The sequence below is a fragment of the Meriones unguiculatus genome, chromosome 3 (assembly GCF_030254825.1).
Source record: "Meriones unguiculatus strain TT.TT164.6M chromosome 3, Bangor_MerUng_6.1, whole genome shotgun sequence".
NCBI lineage: Eukaryota > Metazoa > Chordata > Mammalia > Rodentia > Muridae > Meriones > Meriones unguiculatus.
In genome coordinates, this window is record NC_083351.1 from 175,153,136 (window position 1) to 175,172,212 (window position 19,077).

At 42.1% G+C, this 19,077-nt stretch overlaps 1 protein-coding gene across 1 annotated transcript in view; it reads left to right on the plus strand.

The window, feature by feature from the left end:
- The window catches only part of Ptpn13 (protein tyrosine phosphatase non-receptor type 13), a 158,088-nt gene that overhangs the window by 18,221 nt on the left and 120,790 nt on the right, over nucleotides 1–19,077 (plus strand). Inside the window, 1 exon segment of the mRNA XM_060381048.1 lies at nucleotides 18,451–18,570. Within this exon segment, the coding sequence (XP_060237031.1) occupies nucleotides 18,456–18,570 (115 nt within the window). The 5' untranslated portion in view covers nucleotides 18,451–18,455.

Genomic DNA, 19,077 nt, shown 5'->3' on the forward strand with positions numbered 1-19,077 from the left:
CGAGGGCAAAGCATGGGCTTTGTGCTTTTGCGGCTTTCTGTATTGAGAGAGTTTCCAGGGTGTGGTGCCGGCCATGAGAGACCTGATAGAAAGGAAAGCTCAGGTAGCTGGGTGTCAAGGCGGCTGGGCGGTGGACATGAGGCCTACAGAGAGGTGTTGGCGCCCCACAGAGGGGCCTTTGAGTTTCCATCTGAGTAACCGAATGACGTGTGCATGAGGAAACTTCATGAGTTTGGAAAAGGAACCAAACAAAAGAACTAGATGAAACAGCGTTTGCGTTCATGTTAGGCCAAAGATGGAAGGAAGATTTCCCAGGAAGCCTGGGAAATCTCAAGATGCCCAAGTGTTGGGTAGTGTGTAGGGAGCAAGTAGTCCAACAAGAAACAATGGATAGCCCGACTGCGCACTGAGCTGGATAAGCCTAAGACATCTTTAAAACAAGACCTGAAAGAATCAGACTCCAATTCCTCAAATAATTTCACTGACTGAACAACTGAAAATTTCAAACACAAAAAATTGAGCATATATAACGTCTAATAAAAAATGCCCAGGGGTTCAAATAGACAGAAAAATAATGAGAAGATAAATCAGTAATCAAGACTCACTTATAAATAACAAAGAAGTTAAAATGTTAGGTTAAAATAAATTTTGTGCCGTCTACCATGTTTCTGTATGAATGAACATTTAGAGATCTAACTGTTTGGGACATTAGGGTTTTGGTATAAAATGTCCCCAGCAGAAGATTTGGTGCTGTTGAGGTGACCACGTTTTGAAGGTCCTAACTTCAGTGATGGGCTGAATGAGCTGTTACAAGGTATGGCCTAGTCAGGGAAAGTGGGCCACTGGGAGTATAGATCCGGGAACTTCCCCCCCCTCCTGCTGTTCTTTCCCCTGTCTCTTTCCTCTTCTCCTCATCCCCTCTCCTTTTTCTTTTCCCCTGTCCCTCTCTTCTTCCCATCCCCTGCGACATACTTTGTCCCAGCATGGGCCCCTACGCTGAGGGACATTACAGTCAATGGGGCCAGATGACCATGGACTGAAACCACAAGCCAAAATTAGTCATTTCCTCTTTTAAATTGGTTTTTCTTTGCTATTTTTGTCATAGCAATGACAACAACAATAAAAACATAACAATAAATTTACTAAGGTTAAAAAAGAGGGGCTGGGTGAGGTGGCGCATGCCTTGAATCCTAGTGCTGGGGAGGCAAAGGCAGGCGGATCTCCAAGTTCTAGGCGAGGCTGGTCTACATAGAGAAGCCCTGTCATGGAAAACTAAAAAAAAGCAAAACCAGAAACTCTCACAGGCGTACGCAGCCGGTTGGGTTTTAGTTAGTCCTAGATATAGTCACATTGACAAGCAATAACAGTCATCATACTGCATGAACCTCAAACATAGGAAAAGAAACCATCTCTGAGGTACATCCCTAAGTATTCTAAATCTGTGATATAAAAGAAAGATGTCATCAAAGAGAAGAGACACGCTGATTTATAGAGGAACAGGGACACAGATGACATGATAGTTTTTGTTGAAAAAATGCAAAAAGGAAGACGGTGCAGCTAAACCTTTAAAGTGCAAAGAATTTCTATCCATAGGAAGTAGCTTCCAGGACTGGAGGGATGGCTCAGAGGTTAAGAGCACTGACTGCTCCTCCGAGGTCCTGAGTTCAAGTCCCAGCAATCACATGGTGGCTCACAGCCATCTAGATCTGGCAGGCAGGTGTACGTGCAGACAGACATTGTATACATAATAAATAAATCTTAAAAAAAGAAAATAGCTTCCAACGAGAAACTGGTTTAGAGACAGAGTAGCTTAAAAGAATTAATCATAAGCCAAACGGAAGGGTGACAGTGGTCCCAAATGGATCTATACAGCAAAATGAAAATCTGGAGAGGCGTATATTGATGCAATCATGTGCACACATGTATGTACACGCATGCACACAATCAGCAAAAGAAGAGAAACATGTATGAAAACTTAAGAATAAAAAGTGATAATTCTAATCTTGCTTGCTTTCCTGCCCCACATTCGCTCTGAAATGTTTTTCTGAACTTGTTTCATTTTATCCTGGTAGTTGCAATAAATACAGCTGCCACTTTTCAGTCGTTGCCTATAGATATTATTCTAGTTAGGTCAACCTGGTGTTCCCTGATCTTCTAAGAGGACTTAGCACAGAAATTTAAATGACAGAGTACAAAGTGACTGCAAAGAGAAAAGGCAGTTGGGCAAAGTGTGGAGGAAATGATCACAAACTTGCAAGAACTCTCTCCTAGCGGAGTCACACCAGATGTGGCTAATTCTCAGCAGTGGCTGAGACCATGTCTGTGAGATGTTGTCTTCTGGGAACTCTCACGGAGAGTCGGTACCCCAGGTTCTTACTGGTAGCTGACTGCGTGGGCACGCTTGGTCTAGCGCATGTTTAAATTCCAGATTCCCGGAAGGAGTGCTGTGTTCAACGTAAACCACCTTGTTTGCACAAACCATTTAGACACGGAACCACTCAAAAAGTTCTGGTTTGGGGTTCTGGAAGTGGTGGGGGCCTCCCGAGGCCTCCCAGATGCTGGCCAGAAGCCAGTGTTGTGAGCAGGCCTGCTGCTTTAATTCCTTTCTCTCCTGTCTTCTTAGCAAGAAAGCTTCTCCCTTACTAGATTCTGTCTCATTGCCATTAGCTGGAGGCGATGGGTGTGGATTGCTTGTATTGCAGCTTTAACTACAGTGATTCCAAAAAGTTAAATATCTTTCAGATCTACCCTTTCTCTCTCTCTATTTTTAAAGACATCTATCTATCTGTCTGTCTGTCTGACTGTTTTTTTAGTTTATCAAGACAGGGTTTCTCTGTGTAGCCCTGGCTGTCCTAGAACCCACTCTGTAGACCAGGCTCGCCTCAAACTCAGAGATCCGCCTGCCTCTGCCTCCTCCGGGCATTGGGATTAAAGGCGTGCTCCAGGCTTATTTTTATTACTTTTAGTTTATGTGTAACTTTCTGTGTGGGCTATATGCTCGTGTGTGTGTGATGAGGCCAGAGATACAGAAGCCGGAATTACAGAGGGTGCTGGGAACTGAACTTTGTGTGTGTTGACTCTTAGGAATTTTCTGTTCTGGGACAAAATACTTTGGTTGTAGTCAATTAAATAAGTAGTCAGTTTAAATTAAGCTAAGAGCCAGTCGTGACTGTCAGGTGTGTGTAAAATGGGCACTTACGGAAATGTAAGTGATCAGAATCCATTCCTCTAGGAACACCATGTGACATTGTGCATGGGCTAGAACAGAGCAGTTCTGTGAGGAATGTGGAGTTCGCACGTCTAAAAACCTTGGTACAGAAGGAATGCTACCTCTTCTGGGAAGACGCGACCGTGTTTGCAAGACGCACCGTGTACCATCAGGCTACAAACGTGTAGACTTAGGTTTAAGAAAGATGAAAAGCTTTTGACTAATACCACATAAAATGTTTGCTCCCTCCCGCCACTCTCAGTCCTGGGGGTTGAGGACAAAGTTGTACTCAAGCTAAGTATCTCTGACCTCATCCGTTATGTTTGAAGTTAGAACTGGAAGACAAAACTCGGGAGGAATACAGTGCGTGTATTTCCAGAGCATGATTACTCTTTGAATTTAGAGGTTACCAGCCAGAGTCCGATTGGTCCCTGACACGTTTGAATTGACACTGAACTGTGTGTCCAGTACTGGGATGTATTTTAGCACTCTGTAGCTCGTTTGTCAAGGTCTTGTGTAACTGACCTATTCCGTGGATAAAGAAGGAGTGACTCTCACTGTCACTGCTGGTTGAGTGAGCACTCACTGTATTTTTCCTGTCTAAATGACTTTGTTGAAGACTTTTACTATTGATTTGATTTGATCTCATTTAACCAAATATTGAGTGACTGGCTCCCACAGTACAGATAAAGGAAAGTCGAGTGCTGGCCTAATAAAAGCTACAATTCATTTTAAAATCCAGCCATGATATAGACAAGTAGTGTCAGTTTTCTAGGTTCAATCTCTCCATAGAGGTGAGTTTAATGCACAGGTTCAGCTTGTTCTTGCTTATTTAGTGGAGTGTTTGTATTTAACCCTTTGGATTCCTGCTTTCATCCCTTTCTGTCAAACTTGAGAATTTCTACTTGGATCAAGCAGGAAACAGCTGGCCAGAAAATGACTGATGTGTTAACTCGCATTAATTACAGCATTTTATAGACAATAGAATATTGCCTTGAAAAACCTGTTAGAGACCCTGCAAAGCTCCCAGAAAGACAGGTTTAGGTTTTCTCCCTTCTCCACTTCTCCGTAGGATGTCATTTCTAGAGTTTCCTGCTGAGCTGAGGACCCCAGTTCACCTCTGATCTGCCGTCTGTCAGGAGTACTTGGACATCCTTTGTCTTTCCATACGGCAGATGCTTTACCACCAAAACACCAGACATCTCAGCCAGGCACGGGGCTACACACTCATGACCATAAAACTCAGGCAAGAGGCACAGGAGTGGAAGGCCAGCCTGGGCTTATACGTCCGTGTGGCAACCTCAAGGCTGTTACGCTGCTGTCAACTGATTTTTAGGAGCCTTCAGGATGATGCGGTGTGGATCTGCTTCGTAAGATCGAAGCTGTTTCCAACCTGAGTGCTGCCCGTTGTCTAAGGTGGGCCCTGTAGATAGTCAGCACTAACTGAATATGTGCTGTATGAATATGAGAGTAAGCAATCCCTGATGTTCGCACCATTTGATACATAGTTGTTAAGACTCTACACTAAGATCCCGCTGGCCTAGGCTCATGGGGTCACCATTTAATGAAACAAACTGTATACTTTACATTTTGGTGTGAAAACGTTCAGTAAAGATTCTGTAACATCTTGTCAGGTATTGAATGTGCTGTGAAGCTCCATGTAATTGGATAATGCTGCAGGAGAGATCGGGGCGGGGGATTGGGTAGTGCTACTGCTCTAGACTGAAAAGCCTCTTTGTGAAATAACAGCGGTCGCATTACTGAATGAAGTGTGGAGTCCCAGCTAGTCCCTGTGACTAGAGTTCGTGTGTCAGTACCAAAACGAGAGAGTGAGTAGTTGAAGTGGAGAGAAGCCTGATAAAGAATCGTGTAGGGAGCTGTAAACTGAAGTAGGGATATAAATTCTTATTTTAAGTAAGTGATGATGTCATGAAGCACAGAAATATTATGATGAAGCAACACTGAAAAAAGGATCCCTGTGGAGGAATAGACTTAGGGTGGGTGAGAGGGGCGGAGACCTGAAATGGTCCTGTTACCTTAACTTCTAGACCTACACCGCGTGCTATGTTACTCAGAAATCACACATGGTCGTTGAAATGTACATAATCAGAGTTAAATAAAATTCTAAAGTGTATTTTCTCCATTGCCATGGTCACGTAGTCACGTTTCAAAGGCTTGTGAGCCTTGTTAGTCTGTGACTGGTGAGCAGCACAGATATGTACCAGCTAGCAGTTCTGGACAGTTAGAGTTGCTTACTCTGTAGCGTAGCAATGGAGGCCTGTAGCCAACCAGTTATACCTCAGACATAATTGAAAGTAGAGCCTATGGAAATTTCTAACAGATTGCTTATGGAGTCTAAGGGGGAAAATAGCCGTTGAATGATGTGAAGTAGATGACTTTAATACCATTCAAAGCTGAGGAAAAGGTTAGTAGTTGAGGTCAAAGTCAGTTTTGTTTGGTTTTGATTGGTGCTGAGCATGACCCCAGGACCTTCTGCGTATGAGGCAGGTGCTTTGCCAGGGGGTTGAGTCTCCAGCCCTGACCATTGATATCCCCGGGGAGGTCTGTGCTTTTCTGACGGGGGGAGGGGACCTGGGGGATGGCTGGGGCTGGGAGCAATGGAGGGAGGGATGTAATGTATGAGAGAAGAATACGTTAAAAACCTTCCAGTTTGGGTTTTGATAAATGACATTTGTTAGATTGATTATCACTAGGTTTAGCTGTGTGGACTTTAGTGTTGTAAAACCTTTTCCAATTGCAAGTTTTGCATTAACTGTCTGCACTGTAACACGGATATACTATGTCTGTTTACGATGGACTTTCCCTGTCACTCAAGATACATTTATTTGGTCTGTAAATATATCAGAAAAGTCCCCAGACTTCCAACAACTTAAGGTTGGGCAGATTTATAAGTGACAAGATAGAAACTCATAGTTAAAAAGCGAAGTAACTCTACCTGGAAATTTCAGAGCTTCCTAGTGGGCATAAGGAACAAGGGAAGCAAAGTGGAGGGAATCGTGGGCAGAAACTGCATAGAGTAACATTCTTCAAACACAGAGAACGAGAAAACAACAACAAAACCAGACTCATTTTGTCCACAGACCCTGGAGAGGGAGACGATGAGAAGCGCTGGGCATGAGGGGTGTCAGGAGTGGAAAGCCTGGCATGGTAGCCAGTGCAGGCTGGAGGGTACTTAGTAAAGTTGAGGCCAGCCTGTTATACGTAGGGAGTGCCAGACCGGCCAGAGCTACAAACGGAGACCCAGTCTGTGCTGCTCGGTTTTTGTCAACCTGACATAAACCTGAGCAGATGAAGAGGACATCCAAACTGAAGAATTGCTCCAGTGAGATTGTGCTGTGGTCGTGTTTGCGGGGCATTTTCTTGGTTAATGATTGATGTGTGGGTGGTGCCACCCTGGGCCGGCGGTCCTGGGAGAGCCAACAGAGCAAACTGCAAGCCATGAGAAGTGAGCCAAGAAGCAGCATTCCTGAATGGTCTCTGCTTAGTTCCAGCCTCCAAGTTGCTACCTTGGTTTCTGCCCTGACTTCTCCTCATGATGGACAGTGACAGGGCTGTGTAAGCCAAAGAGACCCTTCCCCCCAAGTTGTTGTTGGTCGCGGCCTCTATCACAGTGGGAAACCAAACTAAAACACACGGTGCAATTGGGGGGAATTTACAGTGGAGGCAATTGCCATGAAATGTTAAACATCAAAATCATTTTCAAGCTCTTTCTCTGCTACCTCTTAACGGAATTGCCTTTTATATACCGTATGGAAAATTTGTTATAATTCATTGTCTCTGCTATAATATGTAATGATGATGCCACGAGAGGATACCCTGGCAGGCCCATGCCAAGGTGTGCCTCCTGAGAAATTATACCACACAACAGATCTGATATAAGGAAGTTTATTGTGGGAATGGAAAGCGGGTCTGGAGAAGAGATAGAGGCAGCAAGTGAGGATGTAGGCAGGCAGACGGATAGGAATAGAACCATGAGGGCAGAGAAGACAGAAAGAGGGACTGGGGTTTTGGGGGTCCTTCTATGTGGCAGACACCTCACACACCTGGAAGTGGAGGCTGGTGATAACGTAAGATGTTGCTAGGGCCTTGAGGGCAGGCTAGCAGAATCTTACCTCTATGCTAGCTAGCTCTATTCTTTCTGTAAGCCCCAGTGGTAAAATGGATAGCCTAAAATCCAAGGAGAGAGACTTAGAAAAAAAAAACACATACTATTTCATTTGTTAAGTAAGGAACTAAAGAATGGATATTAAAAAAAGCAGCCTTCATGAAGAAACTTGAAATTTAACTGTAGTTAAGATATGGAGTATATGTTCATTCTATCAGCAATGTGGGCTATTTAGACATGAGTCCTGGTATAGTTCTCGGTCATGGACCTTGGAGAAAGGTTTTTGAGTATTCACTGTACTCCTCTACGTTAATATATGTACTGCATTAAAAAGCAACCTGCCACATCTTAATTTTGTCTTAAGAATAGAGTTTTCTTAGCTGGGTGTCAGGGATGCACGCCTGTAATCCCAGCACTTGGGGAGGCAGAGGCAGGTGGATCTCTGTGATTTTGAAGCCAGCCTGGACTACAAAGTGAGTCCAAGACAGCCAGGGCCATAGTTTCTAAAGAAAAAGAAAAGAAGGATTTTCTTAAGCTGTACTTCACGTACAGATACCATTTGAAATGACTCATACATTTGAAATTATTTTAATTAAGAAGGAGATCATAGATTATATATTATTATCTTGACCGAAAAAGAAGTAAAATTTTCTGTAAATAGACAATAAGCATGAAGTCACTACCAATGTGAAACATGAAAATACAATTCTGTAGTTAAATGGGAACTATGGGAGGGTAACCTGCCTGAGCAGTAGCACTCCAACCTGGATGTGTCTCTATTTGTTCAAAGAGGAGATTAGCAACAGCAACCACAAACTGGGAGTTCCTCCATTACCCAATCAGAAAAACTAGGAGGGAATTATTGTTAGCAAGCTTTTCTAGAATTTAGTTTGAGAAATTATCTCTCATATCATTAGTGTCACTCTAAAAAAAAAAGTGCCGTTTAAGCCAAAGGTGGTAGTCATACGTGTTAGAAACATGTAGTATGGTGATAAAGAATTCAAATTCATCTACTTCTCATTCTGTTGCATAATAGTTTCCTCCGGGGAAGCTCTTTAAGCAGAAAGGTAAGCGACTTAAAATAGCTTCAGGAAGTCCCTGAAACTGAACAGATTCACTAAGCCCCTTCCTGCTAGAGTAGGTAGTGAAAGCTGAAATTCTCTCTCAGACCAGCAAAAACTCTAAGACACCAGCTTCCTGGGAGCAGAAACCAGCCAAGCTGCCTGGAAGAGGTGGAGACCAGCTAAGGCTCCTACTTGGAAAGGCCGCTTTCCTACCTGTTGAGCTGCCTGCAGGCTGCGCAGTGTGCTTCAGGTTCCCAGCTTCTGTGAGCTGTCATCCACGCCGGGGTGGATGGTGTTGATACCAACTGTCTGTGAGTCATTTCTACTAATACAAGTAACCTCTCATCCCCTCCTGCAAAAAGAAACCCCTCATGGTTCACCGAGTTGTACTTTGATCGTTCTTAGTCACTGTTCTGTTGCTGTGAGGAGACACGGTGAAGAAGACAACTATTATAAGAGAAAGCATTTACGTGGGGGCTGGCTTAAAGTTTAGGCTTAGAGAAACAAACAAACTAATGAACTCATTAACTTCTTATAACAGGTCAGAGGAAATACAGCTACTTCCTTTCCCTATTTTTGGCAATACTGAAGAAAAAAATTCCTCACAGGCTTTTTTGAGAGTAGTGTTTTCTCTCTCTCTCTCATTCTCACAGAACTATGAGTAAAGGGACCTAAAGCCTAGTGATGGTTTTCTTATGAGCTTTTACTATCAACACCAGTGTGTGTGTGTATGTATTTAAAAAGCCAGTAATTCTGTATGTGATCCCATGTAAATCGACTAACCAATGCTTCTCTTTATTGAATTGTGTATGTGTGCGTGTGCACACGCCGTTGTTAATGAGTGCAGGCACACATGTGCCGCAGCATGTGTATGGAGCAACCTTGGGCATCAGGCCTTCCCTTCCCAAAGCTCAAAGTCAAGTGTTTGGAAATGGAGCTTGTAGAATCAACATCCCTTGAACCCTGGAGCACAGTTATCTCTTTTGCTTCTGTGCGGATGTTAATACATGGTCCATCGTTCGTGTACCTGGATACCTAGAGTCCTTTGTTTGTGCGAGCGCAGCTTCTTCCTAGGCCGCTTCACACGTGAGGCTCTGTTGCTCGCGTGTGTTTCTTGTACTATAATATAATTACTGGGAAAGTTCGTTTATACGGGGTCATATTTCTTCATGCTCCTTAGTCAAATTCCAGTGGTTAAGTTATTTTCCCAATCTAGAACCTTCAGATACTGTAGATGTTCCCAAGTAAAATTACTGCAGTGGAGGTGATCTTAAAATAAATGCCAAAGAACAGTTACCATCCTGTAACCTCAGCTATGGTTCTAAGTACTCCAGTGTTTATAACTAGTTGATCCTGGGTAAAGGTTCCTTTCTTGTCTCTTTAAAAGAATTGGGTGTTTCTTATGAAACTTCCCAGTTTCTCCACAAAACAAATTACACTGGCGTTTTGTGTGGCACCTGCAAGTGGGTGTGTACATTTAGTTCCTCTCTTCCTTGCGCCCAGCAAGCAGAGCGCAGGCGCAAGAGCATGGCAGGTGTATTGGAGCAGAAAGAAGTCGCCTGTGGAAATGATAGTGTTAACAATCCCAGGAAAACCTCTTGGTTTCACTGTAGGAACTTGAACTTGTAATTCAAAGTTATACCTCCCTTCTCAAAAGCAACCTTTCAGTATCCTCTGTTTTACCGTATAAATGTTAATTGGGTTCAGTTCTGGCCTCGCCATTACTTCATGCCTTCCATGCAATAGGATTTCCTGTAAAGGCAGCACGCATCCTTAACACAGTCACTTGAGGAAGTAAGAGCAGCTTGTTACTCACTCAAGCCTCATCTAAAATATTTTTAAAAGTTATTAATTTATTTTTTGTTAGACCTGACTAAACTGATAGAAGAGAAGTATTTGTCCCACTTAACGTGGGATTGTTAACGTGCTGGATTGTGGAATGCTGCCCAGAACTCTGATGGGCTGGTCTCAGAGTCGATAGCCTAAACACTGCCAAACTTTTATAATCCGAGAGGCTGAAGCACAGATGGTCCAGAGATGTCCTAGGCAGTGCAGTCTTGTCTGGGAATCAGATATATTAGCCTGTTTCTATTTTCTTTTTCATTCCCATTCTTTTAAATATATTTATTAGCCTACTGTAATTGTAAAAAATAATGGGTTTTGTGATGACATTTTCATACCTGTGAAAATGTTTCATGATGATGTTCATCCATACCTCCCCCTCCTCATTACCTTCTTTTTCCTTTATTTTCTGTCTTCTTTTTAAAATAGTTTCCACAAATAAAAGAAAACATGAGTTACTTTTTGTTGTTTTTTTTTTGGGGGTCTTTTTTTCTTTTATGGCTTGTTTCCGTTAACGTAATGATCTCTATTTTTTCCTTGAAAACAACATGCTATTGTTGCTATTTTGCTTTATTTGAAATTATTTTATTGTATGTGTGTGACTGTTCAGTGCATGTTCACACAGAGCCTGAAGAGGCAGAAGAGGGTGTCAGTTCCTCTGGTACTCAGGGTTGTGATCCTCTGTCTGGGTGAATATTGAACCTGGGTCTTCTGGAAGAGCAGCCAGTGCTCTGAGCCACTGAGTCATCTCTCCAACCACAATTTTGGTGTTTTTATATACTTTTGTGGTATTTACATTTTCTTTTCCATTCATTCTTGATGAAGGAGGTAGAATCTCAATGTAGTTTCACGTTGCATTGTCGCGGTGACCAAAGCTGTTGAACTTCTTTCATTGCTTAGTAATCATTTGTAATATTTTGATGTTGTGTGTGCTTGTACATGTATGTGGCCATACACATGCTTTGGCAGAGGTCAGAGGACAACCTACAAGGGACGGTTTTCTCCTCCTCTGTGGGTTCTGGGGATCAAACTCAGATTGTTAGGCTTGGCAGCAAGCACCCTTACTCGTCTTGCTGGTGGTCCCCATTTATACTTTTTCTTTTGAGATACATATTTTTTTCATTTGTCCTTTTATTGGTAGCCTGATTTATGTGTGTTTGGGGTTTAGTTTATTTTTTTTTAATAGAGTCTAGATATTAACCTTTTTACATCTTTATTGTTTAATTTGTTTTTACTTTTGAAGTGTGTATGCATGTACCACATGTGTGCCTGTTGGATACGCTGGTATTGGGGTTACAGACGGTTGTGAGCCACCATGAGGGTCCTTTGCAAGAGCAACACGTACTGTCAACTGCTGAGTCACCTCTCCAACCCCTAATCTTCTTTCATAAGAGTTGGCAAAGATTTTCTCTCATTTTTTAGTGGCCTCTGCACTCTATTGAAGGTTTCCTTGGCTCTTCAGGAGCTTCTGAATTTCATGCAGTCCTATTTGTTGAGGAATTTTATGGGGCATTTATGAGGAAATTGACCTGAAGTTTTTTCCTCATTGTATTATCAAGTTTCAGAATCAAAGTAAGGCAGACTTGAGAATGGTTTAGACATGTTTCTGCCTTTTCTTCCACAGAGTAGTTTGAGAAGGGTTGATGTTAGTTCTTTCAGGTCTGATAGAATTAATTCAACAGTAATGAGAATGGATTGTTGAAGTTGCCCATTGTCACTGTATTTGGACCTCTCTCTCTAGAAGTGCTTGCTGCATAAAAATAGTGCATCGATATTTGAAGCCTAGTCAATTATTTTATCTACTGGCTTGTTGCCTTTATTATAATACAGTAAGAGTCATCACTTCTAGTTTTGATTTGGTTTGAGTTGCCAGTTTATTTGCTCTTCCTTGCTTTAAAGATTATATTTATTTAGGATATAATTTTCCATCTTTTCATTTTTAGTCTACATGTATCTTTATGCAGGAGATGAGTTTCTTGCAAACAGCAAATAGTTGGATCTTGTGTTTTAATCTGTGTCTTTTAACTGGGAAGTTAATGACTACATTTAGTTACTGAAAGGTCTGTACTGATTTCTCCTTAATTTTGGAGATTTGTTGCTTTACTGAGTTAATAATGTCTAGTTCTTTCTTAGTTCTCATTCATTTATTTCTTCTACTAATGAGATTTACTCTTTGGCAAACTTTTGTAGTCATTTGTCTTTTCAGCTTCTCTGTTTTCCTTTATATGTCATTTGCTGTACTTAATGGCCATGAATTGCTTTATCATCAAAGATCTTTGTTTCTCTTTTACTCTTAAAGGATAATTTTGTTGTATATAATAATCTTAGTTGGCAGTTATTTCATTACAGAGCTTGAAATATATATGAGTCTGGGTTCTTCTGGACTTGATGTTTCTGCTGGTTTTATTTATTTATTTATTTATTTATTTTTGGTAAGTAACTTGACAGTTCTCTAATTTCTGGTTTTGTTTTGTTGCTTGTTTTTGAGACAGGGTCTCTATTATCTTAGTTATTTGTTTTGTTTTTATTTGTTCGTTGGTTGGTTTCTCTCTCTTTCTCTCTCTGAGACACTGTTTCTTTGTGTAGTCTTGGCTGTCCTAGACTCGCTCTGTAGACCAGGCTGGCCTTGGAGTCACAAAGCTTGCCTGCCTCTGCCACTGCCCAGCTATTATCATTATATCTTGTTATATGACTGAGAATGAACTTGAAGTTCTAATGTTTCTGCCTCTGTCCCATATGCAGGATTATAGGCACCACTAGGTCTTGTTTTCGTGTGATAAGTAGGTCAAATTCAGAACTTTACATATACAGACAATCACTCTACTCACTCTCCAGCTCCCTCCAAATGGCTTGCATGCTAGTATGGCCTTGCTTGTTTTGGTCTCTGTTGTTATCTGAATATTCTTCCCCAACTTCATCTTCACTTCTTGGGATTCTTCTGTCATTCTGGTCTAGCCCTCTGGTGATTGCTTTCCACTGCTGATTTGATTTATTGAACTTTTTGTTTCCAAATTTTTATGGATGTTTTGTTTTTGTGAATCTTTTTGTTCCATTTTTGGTCAAAATCTTCAATTAGGGAAAAAAAACAATAAAACATACATTATTCTGGATTATCTTTTTTTGTGAATGACTTCACATCTGTGAGGGCATTGATGATTTTAAAAACTAGACAGTTTTGGATTCTTTAGGATTTGCATCACTTACTTGCTTTTGGACTTAGATTTTAAAGAATTACGAACTTTTCGAGAAGTCCTGTTGACTCAGTTATTTATGCCTTTTATGTTTCTGTGTTGGTATTTGTAATTGTTGAATTAGAGTAGACGCCTGAGGTTCATGTGGTTCTTCCTGGTAAATTGCCTTTCTTGAGAGCCCATTCTCTTCTGCTGCTGGGAGAGAATTAAAACAACAGCAAACAAAACAAAACCCAACTTTGTAGCTGTCATGTACCATATACCAAGAACATAAAGGAAATAAGATTGTTTTGCTGACTGGAAAAAGAGGATAATAGGAAAATAACGGCAGTCATTTACATGTACCGCACAGTGTATTTCTAAAGGTAATAACTGAAGCAATAAACTTTACATTTTTCTTAACTAATGCTTTCCTTTACCTGTTTGCTGTCTTCAAAGTTGCTATAACACTGTCCTCAGATTGGGTTTTATTTAGTTTATGGCTTCACTAGAAAAAAAGAGTTAAGATTTTTAATAACCACTATTTTAAAAAACAAATATTTTTCTGGTTTTAAATTTTAGCCACAGAATGTCTAGAAACCTTATACTGAACAAACAAACGTAATACTTCAAATAGAAATTGCAGACAGTTGATATAATCCAGAACCCATTGAATCCACATCAGAACCAGAGATCTTTGTGGGTGGGGAAGCAAGCAGGAAAAGTTTTACTGCAGGAAAAGTTATTTGAGTTTTTCAATTTTTCCTCAGTATAAGGAGTAACTTAGTTAAAATTTAAAAACCAGTTTCTTTGAAAGTATAAACAAAACTTTTAAGATTTTAAAAGTTTTAGTGAGATAGGTGTGTGTTCATACACAGACACCACAAACACGATGCTGTTGCAATCAATCACATTCCTCAGGTGGGCTCACATGCAGCCTTGGATAATGTTGCTTCTCTTTGTCTTTATCTCAGAGGCAGTTCTCCACCTCTGTCTCTATGAAAGCTCGGCTCCATCCTTCTCTCATTACTCTTTGGTAGCAGAAATAATTACAGTCCTTTAAGTTGAAAGACATGGTGGAGCCCCTAACTGAAAGGGCCTTCTCAGCATATCATAGGTCAGCATTTCAATGTCTTTGCACCTGAAGTCTGAACTTCTGTCCCTCGTGGTGGGACGCAGCGATGGGAGTGGCTGTTCACCCCCCTTGCGCGTCACCCTGCCTTTCAACATCACACTTAAAACGGTAGTCTTCTTGACTCGTGCAGTTTCCCCAGTGCTGAACTGGCTATGTAGCTAGGGATGGCCCTTGCTGTTTCAAATGGCATTAAGAGCTTTTCACTGGAACCTCGCTGCCTGTGACAGTCCAGAAGAGACAGTCCTGACACTGGGGGCCTCAGCCTGCCTCTCTCCCAGGCCCCTCTCTTAGTTGAAGTCCTTGTTCCTCCTCTTTCCCCCTCTCTTCTCCCTTTATTCCTCTTCTTGCTCTGAACAGTTTTGGTTTTTTTTTTTTTTTTTTGGTGGCTCTGTGTGTTTATGTTAGTACTTTGGGCTAGTCCCCACCCCTCCCCCGGTGCCAGGGAGAACCTGTTTGTGTTTTTTTTATATTTTTTTCAAGCAACATTTTGGCTCTGGAATATTCTCATCCTCTAGGAAGGGTTTCTGTTGGGCGGAACTTGCCCCTGAGCCCTGCTTCCCTGCCTTTCCCCCTCCCCGCTTTGCTACCATATGCCCTCTCACTCTTGTGATACCTTGGGGTGATAACCAATGTCTCTAAATGCCCGAGTGCGTATCAGATACTGGTCTAACTCCAGAAGACACATCAAGCACTTCAAGTGCTCCAAATGAAGCCTCTTTTACTCCCTTGAGGTGAAAGGAAGGCCCCTTCCCACACCCCATCAGCTTTAGGGGAGACATGAAAACCAGCATACCTCTCTTCAAAGAAGCCTTGCTTGTGCAAGCTCTTTGTGCAGGGTGTGTAGGCCCAGGAGCCGTCTAACCGGTTCTAAGGCCCCTTGGAAACTTGCTACAGGGCGTTCCTTCTCATAAGCCCTGCTAACAGTATCTCGGTGCCTCTGTTGAAACTCCAGGTTATTAAACATTTCATGAGGGAGATAATAACTCCCATATCTCTTAGCAGTGCATCTCCTGTTATAATGATGTGCTCTTCTAATGAAGCACATGGAAACCCAGAAACATTTGGTGTGGGCAGAACGTCTGAGGAAATCACCTCATTTCTTATACAAGCTGAATAAAAACCTCGCTCTCTCAGCAGAATCTTCCATCTTCCCTTTTGGTTTCCACACTATACATGTAGATAGATAGACTTACAGCTGGAACTGATTTTCTTCAAACTAGATTATAAGTATAAATTTTTAAAAATATTTTTGGGATTATAATTATATCTTTCCCCCTTCCTTACTTTAAACCCTTTCATGTATTCCCCTTTCTGTCTTTAAAATTCATGGTCTCCGTGTGTGTGTGTGTGTGTGTGTGTGTACACATGTGTACTCCTAACTATGTAAGTACAGCCTGCTCCATGTGTATAATGTTAATTGTCTGTGTGTGTTTTCAGGGCTGACCATTTAGTATTGGGTAACCAATTGGTGTGCTTTCCTTTGGGGAAGACTATGTCCTGATCTCAGCATTCCTCAGTTGCCTGTAACTTGAGGCTGCTGGAGCCCCCATCCCTCCATGTTAGCACGTCTACTGGTGTCCTCCTTGTTCAGTTCATGTTCAAGCAGCGATGCTGGTGAGACTTTCTGCGTGTAGCTTTTTGGCATTTATAAGAGGCACAGTCTCCCAGTAAACTCCCAGTCCCTCTCTGTCTTTTACGATCTCTTTGCCACCTCTTACACCAGTGACCCCTGACCCGACTCTTCTGTGTGTTGTACTGGAGATGTATCTGCTGGGACTGGCTCCACAGTTTTGCATTTTGACCAGTTGTGGTTTTAGGTAATGATTTGTTGCAAAGACAGGTTTCCTTGATGTGGGGTGAAGACTCCACTTATATGTGGACATAAGGACAAATGTTGCTAGATTATTGTTAGGGAGAGTCCTGGTTTCCCCTCTTGTTGCATGGGCCTTAAGCTCAATTAGAGAGCTTTTGGCTACCGGTCAGGCATATGGGCCACCACCATACCCTGTGGGCATCATGCCGTGCTGGTCCTTGTTGTGGATCATGGCATCATAGCTGGGTAGGACTGTTGGCTGCTTCCCCCCTTTGGAAGCTTCCATGGCACCTCCGGTACCATGAAAGTTAGTTCCCAGAGAGGAAGCATTCATGTCAGACCCACCTCAGGGTCTCTGAGCTCTGTATCCCAAGTGCACAGTGTCTTCAACAGTAGGGACTTGCCATCCACCTCTGGGAGAAAACCAATGGCAATAATGATAACCCATGTTTCAGTAGTCCTTTGGACAACCCTGACCAACAACTCAAATGAGGGTTTCTCTTGCCTGGTGTTGGGATTTTGCTAGCTAGTCTATGGCTCTTGTAGAGAGCATTGTCAGCCCAGATGGAAATTTTTCATTTAAATTATATATACATATTTATATACAACTTACATGCTTTATAGATGTTTTCAGGTAGGTCGCTAATAGTAGGATTATTTATAACTTTTTCAGACATCCTTACTATTATTTTGTTTGCTTGTTTGTGTTTGTTTTTCAAGACAGGGTTTCTCTGTGTAGCCTTGAATGTCCTGGACTCACTTTGTAGAACAGGCTGGCCTGGAACTCACAAAGATCCACGTGCCTGTCTCCCAAGCTCTAGGATTACAGGCATGCGCCACCACGCCCGCATCCTAACTGTTATTTTACCCTCTTCCCTCCTGTATTTATCATCCATTCCCCAATGAGAGGCCACCTCCCCATCCCCCCCTTCCCCACTCTCCCACCTCCTTTTCATATGGGTCTTTTGGATCACTTGAGTATTTTCCTGGTGGTTGGGTCAATGCAAGTCACCTGTTTGTCTAAATCGCATGTCTTTATGGGCGAATTTTTACAGATTAATGTAACGAGTGTAGCTGAGATGACTACAGCACTTTACACATCCGGTCTTGTCTGTCTCCTCGCCCGCTGGCTTTTGTCTGCCAGCGACGACCTACTTACTGCATTAGCACCATGGTTCAGCAGCTTTGGGGGAAGCACAAGTCTTATCCATCACTTAAAGGATCCATTTCTCTGAGATGTGTCAGCTCAGGAAAGTGCATATGGGAGGATCTTTTGAAGGGACATTTTCTCCTTTCCACATTAAAGTATTGAGCCCAATAGGAAATCATAAATGTTATCAGTATATCACCTATGGAAACATTAGAAAATTTGTTATAAAAATATAGCCTCAGAGAAACTTTTCTGGTCTTTTGTTAATTTAGTTTCTGTATGGTGTTAGACTACAAAGCATAGTCTCGGGCATAACCCCTTTTCTTGTCACAGATGCCCAGAGGGTATCATCATCATCATCATCATTCCCAAGCCACAGATGGGAGTGTGCTGAGGGAAGAGACCTCTCTCTAGGAGCAAGTGGGGAATTTGCATCGTGGTTGAGTCTAGGAATAGTTAATTCTCTTCAGCGTAAAAGTTTCCATAAGATAATGTCAGAGATTATAGAAAGCAGTTAATGAGCACAAGGAATGTGATGTATCTTATTCCCATCTTCCTCTTGTGTAGCTGTGGGTTCTTCTCTGTTCCTCTTTGTGTTTGAAATGGAAAGGAGAAGGCCTTGAACTGAGCACTGAGAAAGCCTTGAGCTTCTTGTTTCATTCTCTATAGTGGGGTGACTTCCTGGTCCCCGTGCTTTCTGTCTTCTCTCATGAAGTATTCACCAGCACTCTTCCCAAGAGTCTTTGCGGCTAAAAATGTTAGGCAGATCAGCGAAGGTGTTTTAAGGGGCCTTAGTCCAGTGCATTCACCTTTTCAAGTTTAAATCTGTAGGGTTGCGTTTCGATTAAAAGCCACACTGAAAAATTAAGTAGGTGGGAGCGCGTAGCTCTTCCCTGATGGAGGATAAGAGCTCAGCTAAACCTTCTAACTTTTCTATTCTAGGTAATATGCATGTGTCACTAGCAGAGGCCCTGGAGGTTCGGGGCGGACCACTGCAGGAGGAGGAGATCTGGGCTGTGTTAAACCAAAGCGCCGAAAGTCTGCAAGAATTATTCAGAAGAGGTAAATCATTTCTTAAAACATTTCATTTTGCATGTTGAGTAACTGAAAAACAAGTAACCAATAATAAGTTAGATTTTTGTTCCTGGTTTTGGTAGAGTGTAGAAAGAAATGCCTTACTGTGTTCCTCAGGGCTGGAAAAGTTCAACTCCTTGTATTAATTTGTATACACTGCCTATGCCCGCTACTGGACGAAAAGTGTCCTCAAAATAAAAGCGCTTCCTATTTGTTGGAAGCTTATGTGTCATTGCAGAAAATAACTATTAATAAAACACTGATACAAGCGAATGTAATTGTAACAATGGCCATGAAGCCGGGGCATTCATTGGCGGTGAGATCACACAGGAGGAGGATCTGAGTTGGATGTAGGGAGGAAAAGAAAAGCTTCCATGCGTAAATTTTCCCAGGGTGCCTGCCTGAAAGAAAAGTAGGAGTTGACCTTGTGAGAGGGAGTAAAGAAAACATGCCTTCCAGAGTGTAGCAGTCTCATCCCTGTTGCTGTGCGTTAGG